The following is a 12,880-nucleotide window of genomic DNA, read 5'->3' on the forward strand; positions in this document are numbered from 1 at the left end:
GAATCGCAGAAAAACATGTCACTCAGTGCATGCCAAGCCACATACTAATTATTCAAGGCCTTATCAATACCACCTCCAAGTTGTGTGAGCAGAGCACATTTATTAGCCATTAAATGTCTCATCAGCAGTGCGATCATTACCTCAGGTCATCACTCCAGCTGGATACGTCATTAACCACCGCTATCATTAAGAGTCTTTTTTTTCAACTGTTTAAGGTTGAAAGGTTGGTCAGTGCACATGAGTAATGTAAGTGGTTGAACCACTCTTTAAACACTGGAATGTCCTTTAGTTAAGAGTCCACTACAGATATTCACTTGTGGCTATTGTTTTCATTCACCCTGTGAATATTTCTGTGCAAAGTTGAATGTGTTTTAGACTACAAGTAGTAAGAGTAAGAGTCAGACGCACAGGCTGACATATTTAACTTTATAATTGACTGATTACACTGATTCATGGGTATGGGCTTTGTGAGCACACACACAACACTGAAAGGCTTCAACAGTTCAGGGAAGTATTTATTTTATCCTTTATTCATGAAATATATACAGTGTATCAAAATTGCTGATGATTGGAGCTTTTTGGGGGGGCTTTTGCCTTTCAGTGTGTCTCAGTGATGGATGAGTAGCCATAGGATGACAGAGGGAGTGTTGTTATGGCCAAAACAATTGATGGATTGTTGTGACAGGAAGTGACTATTGCTGCAGCTGTCTGCCATAAAAAGACTTAGATAAAGTTTCCTTTTCATAATTATTGTAACAGCAGGTGTGAGAGTCCCTTTAATGTGGATTTAAAACACATGCAAAAGGGGAGTGGTTCACATTTGAAGAGATTTTGCTGAATATTTGATGACTTGATCAAAGACATAAAACAACTTTTCTTGAATGTGATGAAGTGATTTTACATCCAAGCGGTTTTACGGTTAAATGTCCTTAAATATTCGATATGGATACGATTTGTAGAATACATGTTCTTTTGTCATACAATTGATATTGTTCATTTCATGACTAACTCTCTTGTCAAACTGTTTCCTAACAATTCCACATTTCCTTTTTTGTGTCGAACATGCATAAGGCATTTCAAGCTAATGATGTCTTTACATGTTTCTGACATTAGTGTAATGAGAAAGCAGGCTGGCTTTGACCAGCTGGGCGGGAGTCTGTAGACCCTGCAGTGATGAGAGATAAGAGCGTGAGAGAAAGAGAAAGAGGCTGTGTGTGTGTGTGTACTCACCGCTTTGCAAATAGTCCCCAGGGAGCAGAGGGAATTAAAATTGGAAAAGCACAAAAACAAAAAAAGATCGGAGGCCCACGAATGGATCTATTTGATCCCAAAGTGGGGAACAACTGTGATCCAAAATGGAGACAAGTGAGAGAGAAAATAGTGTGAGAACATGATTTGATCCGTCTCGGCCATTTTTGTAGTGTGTAATCTGCTTAAACATCGAAAAGCACTTAGGTCTAAGAGGAGAAGCCAGGCCTCCAGCAACACAACTGCAGTGTTTTGTAAAAATACAGAACACCAACTTTATTATGGACCTCCAAGTGTAGCGTTTCCAACTGTTGTCTTTAGTTGCCAATAACTAAACGGCAAGATGTACGTACATCGCAAAAAATACAACACTCAATTTGACAGTAACTCATAAAAGGTTTTGCTTGAGCGACTTGCAGCAGGAGAACTCTTTCAGAGCAAGACTGCTCTACTCCTACTCTAGGGTTGCTCCAGCTACTAAAAGTAAGCATCAAGCAGGTATCTCTATTTACTCAAAGTAGGTAGAGCACGCATCGCCAAACCTGCTCATACATTTAATTTTCCTCAAATACTAAAATGAGACTTTTTGCTTGTTCACATCTAATCAAATAGAAAGGTGAGAAACTTCAGTGCAAGTGAAACTACAAAGAGCAACCCCAGCCCAGAAAAGTAAAGAATCATGTAAACCTGCAAGTATGCCCATGTTCTCCTCAGGGGAACACAATTTAAACAACATCCTGCCTCATCCCTATCTCTCTCTCTCTTTTTTTTCTTCTTTTTTTTAAGGTCAGTCTTTATTTCACCAATTTGTCTCAGCAAACTGTGTTTAATGGCGTTTCTTTCTGTGATACTTCAGTCTCAGCTTTTAACCCCAGTGAATAATGTCTAGTACTCCAGCCAAGAGACATTTGTCTTAAAAGTCTCCCGGTTTCCCTTTAATACTCTTTCCCCTGCTGAGGGAAATGTTTTATCTGATGGGAAAGTCTTTCCTTCATACGGTCTTAAATGACTTTCAAGCTTCTGAGACACTTCATCGGAGTGATTGAAGCTTCCCTTTTACCTGGATGTGTCTTTCTCTGCAGGTTCTCTCTGTCCCTCACAGGAGACTGGTGTGCTGCAGTCGACTTTTTGAGGTGACTGATGTCAACAAGGCCCAAAAACAGGCGGCACACCAGAGAGAAGTCTTCCTCTTCAATGATCTCATTGTGGTTAGTACAGATTCAGAGTAATAATTCATATTTTTCTTTTAAACTTTTTCAGTATCTTCATAACCAACCCAAAAAGTGTTGTTTCTGCTGCAAACAGTCAATGTTTAAAGCTGCTTATTTTACACTTATAGCTGCAATGCACCATCACCTACCTCGACTGTGAGCTCCCTCTCTTCCTCGATGTTTCATCAGTCAGTCCCCTCCGGCCCTTTCTTTTAATAATAGATAGTAAATGCGGTTTTGCAGTGCACTCATAAGCAAATATCTGTCCCCTACAGAGCAGCTTTAAGCGCCAGTAATAAAGTAGTTTTTCACAGCACAGATAAGTTAATCATTTGGTCCAAAGTTGTGTAGATTGGAGAATTATAAAAGGTTTAATGTTGGGCATAATTAATGTGCCCATGTGGAGGCACGTAGGGGTTATTCATCCAAAGTGTTTAACTACTCTCATAATTATGTCAAATGTTGATATCAGGCCAGCAAAATGCAGCAAAAGGAAAAGAAGCATTGTTATTTCCCGCTCCCTTTTCTGCTTAAGCATAAAAGTAATTGGTATAGCTGCAGGAACGGGAGATTAGAAGGACAATTTTGAAGTAAGAGGTGAAAGGAGTCATCTTCAAGCATCACAATGGAATTCTGTTCATTTGGCACTAAAAGCTAGCGGTGCGATTTATTCCAGGGAGACGTTTTTCTCCTAACAGCGTTGAGAGTGGGACAGACATTCTGAAAGACTTTACTGCAAAATTAAAGCGATGGGGACTTTTCTTTAAATGTGGCCCGTGTTCTAGTAGCTTGAAAATGTTGAGTAGCTTTTAATGTGTCAATGTGATGTATTGGTTTAACACGGCTCGCCTGGTAAATGATGCCCAACGGTCGCGCTGCAAAAACAGATTCGCCTCATCTTTCTCTATCTGGAAGGTCATTCGATGAAAAAGCTCCGTAACATTTAAATACATCCTGACATAAGCTCGCCATGGTGTTGTTTTTCAAAGAGCTCTAGCACACAATCGGATACACTTTGAAACTTATATTGCACATTAATATAGACTCTATCTGCTCTGAGCTTTGTTATACATATCTGTGGACCATTAAAAAAAGATTTCCGAACACTTGAGCTCTCGGTCATTCAAATTGTTGCCGTTATTCTGGTTTCTTGTTGTTTGCAGATCTTGAAGCTTTGCCCAAAGAAGAAGAGTTCTGCAGCCTACACGTTCTGCAAAGCAATGGGCCTACTTGGCATGCAGTTTCACCTGTTTGAAAATGAATGTAAGTCATAATGTCTTCACTGCAGACAGCTGCTGTGAAAGACACTTTGGACTGTTACAAAACAGAGAAAAGTACCTCCAAGGGGAATTAAACAAGGAGTTTAGGAGTTATGGCTGTAATCGAAATACGTTAAATATTTAACTTCTTTGTATTAATGCTTCATTTTTCATATTTGTGATGACTTTCCCATAAAAAAGCTTCTCGTGAATCATGCCTTTGCAATTACTTTTCAAAATGTAATCATCCCAACCCTCTTCAGTCCACACTGCATGCACAATTGAGTGTTTTCCTACAATATCTCCCAAAAAGGAGAAAAGAATGAGTAAACAAATCTACATTCAAAGGTATTTTAATGTCTGTCGTATTAAACTCGCTGATTCCTTGCAAACTGTTCTTGCAATGTCTCTTGTTACTCCTATCTCAACAACTCTTCTGCGCTCCCCAGACTACCCTCATGGCATCACCATCCTCTCACCTTTTGGCTCAGACAAAAAGCAGGTACTTAACTTTTGTGCCCAAAGTGCTGAGGAGCTGCTCAAATTTGTAGAAGACCTGAAGGAATCAATCGCGGAGGTGTCGGAGATGGAGCAGATACGTATCGAGTGTAAGTGTCTGTCTTTATGGTTTTTTTTCCCCATATTACAATGAAAGATTAGAGACGCATACATTAGACTGGAGGCTGCCAGTTAGTTGGGTGTATGTGACATAGAAGGTCCATCAAGTGAAATGTGTGTGAGAATCCTCCTCTGGCAATGCAGCCAGCGTCACATTTTGAACCAAATCAATAATCTCACATCTTGGAAAATGGGAGACTACAGTGGATTCTAAAATACGCTGTGTGGGAATCAATACGTCCTCAGATAGTACACTGGAGTCAGAAGTCGTCCTTTCGTTTTGTGATATTTGTTAACTTGTGTAGGTGCGGACAGCCTTTTTGCATTTTCTTATCTTTGGTGCACTGCAGCTCAAACAGACGGCAGGGGGGCAATAAATTGAAGGTAAAAAGAGGCCTGGCATCTGAGTTGTTTGGGTCTGCGTGCATTTGAAATTCCCCAGACAATAAGACATGTGCATACTTAGACCCACACGGAGAACCAGAGTATCCGGAGCCTGGCTCCTGCCAGTGGGCCTCAAAGAGAGCCTCCCCTGCTGGTATTTGACGCAAGCCTTCACAGAGAGGGAGGGCCAGAAGCCCGGGGAGAGCAGGCAACAACATAGCAGTGGTTGACAGACGGAAGTTATTTATGTCAGTAGAGTGGAGCCAGGATAGACAGCTGTGCGCAATTTAAAACAACACACGCAAATAAGAACTCATGTTGAGACATATTTCTTGAAAATGCATGCACACAAAAACTTTTTGCAAAGACGGGAACAACATTTAGAACAAGAATGATTGCTGGCACTTGCACAGAAAAACACCAGATCATCCTTTCTCCTCCAAGGGGTTTGTGGTGCTGGCACATTAGCAAACATCCCTGCGGCTGGCACACTTATGTTTGGGCTTTCCCTCTTTGAGATAGGATGGAGAATTTACAGCTTCTGTTTATATGGAGGTGCATATTTTCCTGCATTGCGATCTGAGGGAAATTCCTATTGGCTGTACTACAAATGCAGATGTGCATGCACTTCCGTGACAGCCTGATTCAACGGCAGCATATCCTGCGGGGGGAAATCGCTATTCCAGCAATGGCAACAACTGCCAACGCTGGAAAGCAACCCAAAAGAGAGTCTGAGCTAGCCTCACGGTGGCTACGGCAGTTGCTTGGGGCGAGCGTCATTCTCTCTCCATCTTTAAGAGCTTAGCCTTCTGCGTGACAACTACGGTTGGCAGAAGGCTAAACTCTTACTGGCAACATTTTCTGTCTATTTCTGAAATTAAATGAATGACAAGTTACTGTATGAAGCGTGTGCATATGTCCCTGCTCGTCTTGTGGGAGGGGCTTAGGGGCTTTTCCAGAAAACTGCCCATTGAATTACAATATGATGAAAGATTACGATGGAATTTTTGCCCAATAATAACCTGCCTCCCCCAGCTTTAAGGTCGCATCCGGCAGTTTTGCAGCTCAGAATTAGAATGCAGTGCAGTGTTGGAGACAAAACAACATTTAGTCATCATGATTGGAAATGACACGTAATTACCATCAAGTGTGAAGTGTAATTAGTAAGATGGCAAGTTGTGTTTTGAGATTAGAGGAGAGAGTGGGAGGGGAAGGCAACGAGATTTTAAAGAAAGTAGACTTATGCCGATTAATGTTGTTACTCTTACCCATCTACGTCTATACCGCCTGTCTATCTACCTATTTTGCGCTCTGTCATGGTGTGTAAATTATGGATAATTTTTGTCTTCTGTTCTTTGCAGGGGAGCTGGAAAAGCAGCAGGGAGCCAAGACACACTCAGTAAAGAACAACGGCACACAGCTAGAGCTGCGCGCCAAACAGGGCTCCCCATCAGGTGTGTGTGAGTGTGTGAACACCGTCGCTTTTTCATTTTAAGACCCACTGAAGAGACCTTGTCCTCAATTGCATTAATTTAAAGTTGAACCACTGCTGTTTTTATGAATTATTGAATTGGAAAAACACGTTTATATTTTAAAAAGAGGGTGTTACAGTCTAACAAATCTTGTATGTATTGTCTGTTGGTTGGATTGATATGAAGTGCCTTATTTTAAAGTGTATTTCTTGCACTTAAAAAACATTTTATTAAGCAGTTAAGGATAAAATTACAGACATTTTGCTGCCACTTCTGTCTCTTTTCCCTCCTTTTTTTTCTCCGTCCAGGAAACCAGGAGATAGATGAAAGAAGTGGACACAATGCAGTAGAGGTAAGTACTTAGTTATAGGGCCATGTCCCAAATAACAGGTAAGTCAGTACAGGGTGTCAGCATCAAGGTAGGATGAGATAGGATTAAACCTCAGGACTAGTCATATCTTTCGGGCTCGAGGCGTCAAGCAGAAGTGGATGAGAGAACGAGCACTGCTGGGTAAAGTGCTGCGAGTGTGTCAGGTAACCCACCCAAACTAGATAAAAGTACTTTGCCGTACAAAAATTAAAGATGGTGTGTTTGTGGAAATTAATACAATTAATCAAATCATAACCCATGCACAGAAAACACATCAGACTCAGAGGCTTAAATATCTAAAAAAAGGAATAGGTTGTAATTAGTTTCACAAGCTCAGGCAGAATTGTTGACTCCTTTTCTGGTGCTTAAAATAGTAAAAAAAGAAAGAAGCCATCATTGCTGAAAGTAGCTGAGGACATGTGTGGAATAAATATACTACGTGTGTGTGTCTGTGTGTGTGTGTACCCACGTGACGCACCAAGACCTTAATTAACACAGTAACATGCGGGCGGATAAATTTAACGCTCATTTGACCCAGAAACGTCACCTCTCCACCCCTCTGCCAGATTCTCTGGGGGAAACTTCTCGTGCGAACATTTCATGCAAGCAATAGAGCAAGCTGAACTACGGTACCCATGGGGCTTTGCAATTACCATCCTAGTGGCATCAGATGACCTTTCCCTCGTCACTTCTCTGGCTGTGGAGTTGAGGGGCTGGAGTGAAAAACCAAACAGACAGGGTCAAGTTGACACTCAGTGGCTGTTTAATTTCACACAGCTCACTCTTAATACTGCAGGCTGTAAATCTGTACTCAGGTGCTGGTTCGAACAAATGGACATATACCGTACATCGCACTAAAATGGCTTTAGAAGGGTTTCATTTTCAAAGCCATACCTGCCTGTAGAATCACAATAATTACAGAAGAGCAAACGTGCATTCATTGCTGCACAAGAGACATTTAAAAGACATAAACAAATATATATATATATTTATTTTTTCTAATGTGCAATGGCTCTTTTATGCATAGTGCTCTCTCTTTCTCTTGCTCTCTGAGCAGCCTTTGGGTCCTCATAATAGGGAGCGATGATCAGGCCAGTCTTCAAGGTTGTCTGAGCTCCCTTCACCAGCCGTCATCCTCTCTGCCATGCAGTGTGCAGTAAATGTCAGTGGCTGGTGGGGAGCCGTTAGCTGTCCAAACACATTTATCTTGGAAAGCAGGAGGGTCACACAGACAATCCTGCGCATACTAGAGGCGTGAATGACTGAATCCCACAGCAAGCTTCTATAAATTGGAAGAATTTTATTTTATTGTCTCCCTCAGCGCAGTCTGTGCTGTGGTTTAAATGTGGCTAAAGAGTTTCAACACAGTCAAGGTGTAATTCGCACATCCCCCTCACTTTTTCAAAATCCTTTTCATCACGTTTTTTTTGCACCCTTGAAGACACAGTCATGGTAACACACCGTCAGTCAGCAATACCAGTGACGTGTTAGGGCACACTTTTAAAAGGATATGTTTGTTTTTTTACATACAAAGCAAAAGGAAACACAAAGAAAGCCATCATCACAGACATGACAGGCAAACAGACTGCTGCATATAGTTGCCCTTTTTAAACTCTGCCAGCTTCTCCTCATCCAGCAAACGATCCACCCACTCGTGCCCTCGTCAGAGCAAATATATGTCAGCTGGGTACTACACCGTCCAAATCACATACAGGAGGAAAACAAATTCAAATGTTAATGCTGTTGTTGGAAAAAGAAACTCGCAAGAGTCAATTATATTGTGACTCTTGCAAATCAATAAAATCAATAGTTAATATGATGAAAACATCAATACGCCATTCTCTCTGACAAGTATGGAGTTAAAGTCAGGAGACAATTAGCCTAGCTTAGGGGAAACATGGGGGGAGGGGGGAAGCTAGCTGTTCAAATCTACCAGCACCTCTGGAGCTCACTAAATGACACTTTACTTTACATCTTGTTTGTTTGATCTGCACTCATGTGAGAACAATAACTTGTGGTTTTACATAGCTAAAATGTTACATAGCTAAAATGAATTTCTTGGCCCGGCGGATTTACTTCCTGAGCTGTGTTGGAAATGACTCCCTCTGCTGTTTAGTTTGTGTACCGATCGTAGTGTATATTTTTCATTCCGCTGTGGACATTTTTGAGGGCACTATGTTGTGCATACATCTCACACTTTGGACACGTTTGGTCTTCTGTCGGGGAAAGAAAAGACGTTTTTTACTTAAAATGTAAACTTTTAAAAGTCAACAGCAGGTCAGCGAAATCCTTCATTCTTTATCTAAAGTTCTTCAGAGCTCATTGATACTGTACTCTTAAGTGTATGTGCCAAGTTGTCAAGGAGAAATAGTGGTTGGCAGATTGAATAGGAGCAAATGTTAATGGAGTTCTTTCACACAAGAGTTACATCAGCTCCTGTAAGAGAAGGAGAGAACACCGCTGTAAGCCCTTTCTTAAGTTCAGATACTTTACATTGAAAGTCCATTATATTGCAGGTGATTTTCCGTTGACCTTATTCACACTGTCGCCATTTTGAAGAGTTTTTATGGGAAACTTTATTCTGATTGACATCCTAACAGAAGGTTAATAAAAGTTAATTGAAAACTAATTTCTTGAGTCAGAAATTATGGACTATGGAGACAGTTAGTCAGCACATTTACAGTACATTGCAGAGCTGTAGACTCGCGTCAGACTCTAACTAATCCTCTAAAGACTTGAGACTTGACCCGCACTCGGTTCAAAAGACTTAAAAACAGCTCTGGTACTTATAGCTTTTAACAAGTTAGGTACTTGAAAGATACTGATAAACAGCATGGTGTCCAAAAAGTTACGTTCGTTTAAAACAAAACTGTATTGTCAATTACTTTTCGAAAGTCCATGCAGGGAAGAAGTTCAACACAGGACTCCTACTCAGGAGACAAAAGTCAATGTTGACCTATTTTTATTTTACGTCAGTAAATAACATAACAAACATACTTATTTGAAGTCAAATCATGAAGTTTTTTCTAAACCTAACCAATTAATTTGGTTGCGTTTCTGTTTTGTTTCAATGAACAACTTCAATCACGTGTGTTAAAATGGCAAAAATAATCCTGGAAACGTAATTGAGAATGTGGTTCAGTTGTATGAAAAGTAAGTTTATAGGAGAAAGAAAAGATATTTAATTCCTGACATAAGGCTCTAATGTGTTTTCCATGAGGCATTAAAATGACAAGAACATAGATAACATTATTAAGGGTTGTTAGTTGGGACTGCTCTTGCTTTTTAAGGCAATTAGCTGCTGTGTGAATGCTAATGCAAGTTGCCTGATCTCCCAAAATTCGGAGAAAAATTTGGCTAAACATAAAAACAGGCTGTTGTGGTCAAAATAGTGGATAAACATGCAAATGGTTGCTTTCACTTGGTCATTATCCTCTCCTAATAGATTCTTCTCAATTGAATTGTAATGCATTTAGTTATATTGACCAATAATTGGAACTCTACTTAACAAACACTGTGCTAACCTGAGCTTTCAACTTGCAACAAATATTAAAATAGCATGACAATGCTTCTTATATTTTTGTTTTGGCATATGCTTTCTGAGAACGGGGTTGGAAGCCTGACTTGTTTCCTTAAAATAGGCGACATAAAAAGAATTCAGGAAAGGTAGCCAACAATAAAGGAAGACAGATAGCAGATAATAAACTTTGAGGGAAGAAGACTGTCTGCAGAGAAACAAACTTTGACAGAGGGAAAGTGTCTGCAGAGAATAGAGAGTTGAAATAAATGTGACGTATGGAGGTTTGTATTCTGATGAGTGTTACCTGTGGACGTCTGTGGTTGTCAGTCTGCTCACCTCCTCTCCTTCCACCTCTTCCTCTTCTTCGTATGACCTCCGTCTTTGTTCTGGTTACCCCCCGACCCCCCCCCCCCAAGTCTCCTTGTGTCCGCTGTCACCATAGTGCCAAACAGTGGTTTGGAAGGGAGACACAGGGGCCCTCAGTGTCCCCTTTGGAACCACCGGGCCCCTTCTGTAGCGTCACACCAAATCTCGTATCCCCATTCCCCACCACTCTCCTCCTCCTGACCACAGTCACACACTGGTGTTCCCAGCATCCAAGCTGCACTGTTCCCAGTACCTGTGGGGTGGAGGGAGGGGAGTTTGCAGTAGTCACAATATTTTTACACTTCCCCCAACACCAAAGCCCCCACGCATGCCTTGTGTGTGTGTGTGCTGTGCGTTCACCAACCCCACCCACCCCCCCAAAAAAAAGCAAAAAGAGGGCTTGACGGACTGTAGAGGAGGAACCAGTTTTATAACATTTGATGCTGTTCTCTTGGCTGTTTTCTAAACTAGGTGTCAATTCACAACAGGCTTCAGACGTACCAGCTCAGCAGCAGCACGGCTCGGAGTCCCGAGAGCGTGGCCCTTCTTAACCACCAGGGGGAGCTGCTTTTCCAGCAGGGGCTCCAGGGGCTAACCCATGGGCCGGCGCCTCCACCTCAGCACCCGCAGCTGCAGTCAGCGGCAAGCACCCCTGTCCACCACCTCCACCTCCAGCAGCACCACCAGCCGGCTGTCAGCATGACTGATCTGAGGCCCGAGACACTCATCCAGTGTCAGCAGATCGTCAAGGTCATCATGCTCGACAACAGCGGCCACGGACGCATGGAGGCCTTCCTCAGCCAAACGCCCACACACCACCACTACCAGCATCACCACCACAGCCACCACCAGCTCAGTCAGTCGGCCATGTCCACCCCGGTCCGCTCGCCGGACTGCTCTCATGACAACGACGGCCACCAGCCCCCGCTGCCTCCCCCACCACCGCCTTACAACCACCCTCACCAGTATATACCCCCCGACCCCCGCCTCAGTCTACACCGGACCCCAAGTGGCTCTCGGAGCATGGTGTAAATAAATTCATTAGTATTCTTTCCCCGAAACACTCACTCCCACACAAACCCCCACCCCCTTCTCTACCTATTTAACAGTACATAATGTACATATATACATACAGAAAGAGCTATAATGAAAAAAAAAAATCTCACTTATATGCATATATTTAAGGAAAAAATAAACTAAAAGAAAAAATCAAGGTTTTAAAAGAGAAAAGGAGAAATAAAGTGCATATATAAAATTTTACTTGATTCCACATGTATTTTGAAATATTATGTAGTTTTAACAAATTTCTATAACTTTTTGTCAGTTTTAACTTGCTAAAGAAAACACAGATATTCAGTTTCTGGATGGATTCCTTCTAGTTCCGGTAATCACCACCACCAACGACAGAAATGGACTGTGCCGGCTGGACACACTCCAAGGACCTTCCGCTTCTGTTCGCTTTTATCATCCCAAACCTCATGCCTACTGTGCTGTATGTGCGCGCGTGTGCATAGTTGACACTTACTGAAAAACGTGTGCCAAAATACATAGCCTCCACTAAACACTGACTCCTTTGCACTTGACTAAACGCTAGGGCTAGAAGAAAGAAAAAGAAATTCCTTCCTTTGCTTTGAAAAAAATAGTCCTTTCACGCTTCTCTCCCACAGGGAGCACAAAAAAATGAATAACAAAACTGAACATCCGCTCCTCTGTTGTGTTGTGGCTCTCGATCATCAGAAAACACTGAATTGTCACTCTCCATAGATCATTCTACAGTGAAGTATGACAGGAAATAAAGGCAACCAATCACACGGATTTCTGCCAAACCAAAAAGTCGGCCCAGGATGGTCCTGTTGATGTTTGTCTTTTACTCTTCATATTTAATATCGCCTACGCTTCCCATGAGTTCTTGCCACATGTTGATGGTGGGAAAGTCTTTTTCATATTTTGAAATCGTTGAAGCTGCTGAAACCACTCTCGGACTTTTCTCAAACTACAACCATTCAGCATTCAAATGTAATATATGTACACTGTGCTGTCATCTGTTGTTTATGAAACGCTTCTTTGCATTTTTTTCAGGAAATCACCATGAATTTCCTTGAAGATGCTTCTGCTACAACTGTTAAATGTCAACATCTGTGTTTATTCTGATTTGCGTAAAGCATATTCCACCTTTGTGTGTTTTCTGTCGGTGGATAAATGCGAGACTGGGTCCACCCACAAAGCATCCAGACACTGTCTCTTTGTGTCGGTACAACTCCCAGGTTTTGTTTCAGCTCCTTGTGACTTTTTCCTCTTCCCTCCTAACCTTTCAGTCTGACATTTTTAAAAAGGCAAAAACCACAGAGGCACACACACACAGCTTGGATTGCAAATGCTGGCATTAATGATATTGTTTGTGCTGTTGGCTTGTCTGCTTTAAATACGAACGG

The 12,880-nt window shown here is 41.8% G+C and overlaps 1 protein-coding gene across 1 annotated transcript in view; it reads left to right on the top strand.

Annotated features, from left to right (window-relative positions):
- iqsec3a (IQ motif and Sec7 domain ArfGEF 3a) overlaps positions 1 to 11,480 on the top strand; it is a gene marked incomplete at both ends in the record, with an annotated part of 78,663 nt that extends 67,183 nt beyond the window's left edge. Inside the window, 6 exons of the mRNA XM_079183400.1 lie at positions 2,331 to 2,456; positions 3,623 to 3,722; positions 4,168 to 4,326; positions 6,082 to 6,174; positions 6,501 to 6,544; positions 10,920 to 11,480. Of these exons, the coding sequence (XP_079039526.1) occupies positions 2,331 to 2,456; positions 3,623 to 3,722; positions 4,168 to 4,326; positions 6,082 to 6,174; positions 6,501 to 6,544; positions 10,920 to 11,480 (1,083 nt within the window). The remainder of the gene's footprint in view (positions 1 to 2,330; positions 2,457 to 3,622; positions 3,723 to 4,167; positions 4,327 to 6,081; positions 6,175 to 6,500; positions 6,545 to 10,919) is intronic.
- Positions 11,481 to 12,880: the final 1,400 nt, after the last annotated feature.

Source organism: Pholis gunnellus (genome assembly GCF_910591455.1).
Source record: "Pholis gunnellus genome assembly, chromosome: 22".
In the NCBI taxonomy this organism is placed as follows: domain Eukaryota; kingdom Metazoa; phylum Chordata; class Actinopteri; order Perciformes; family Pholidae; genus Pholis; species Pholis gunnellus.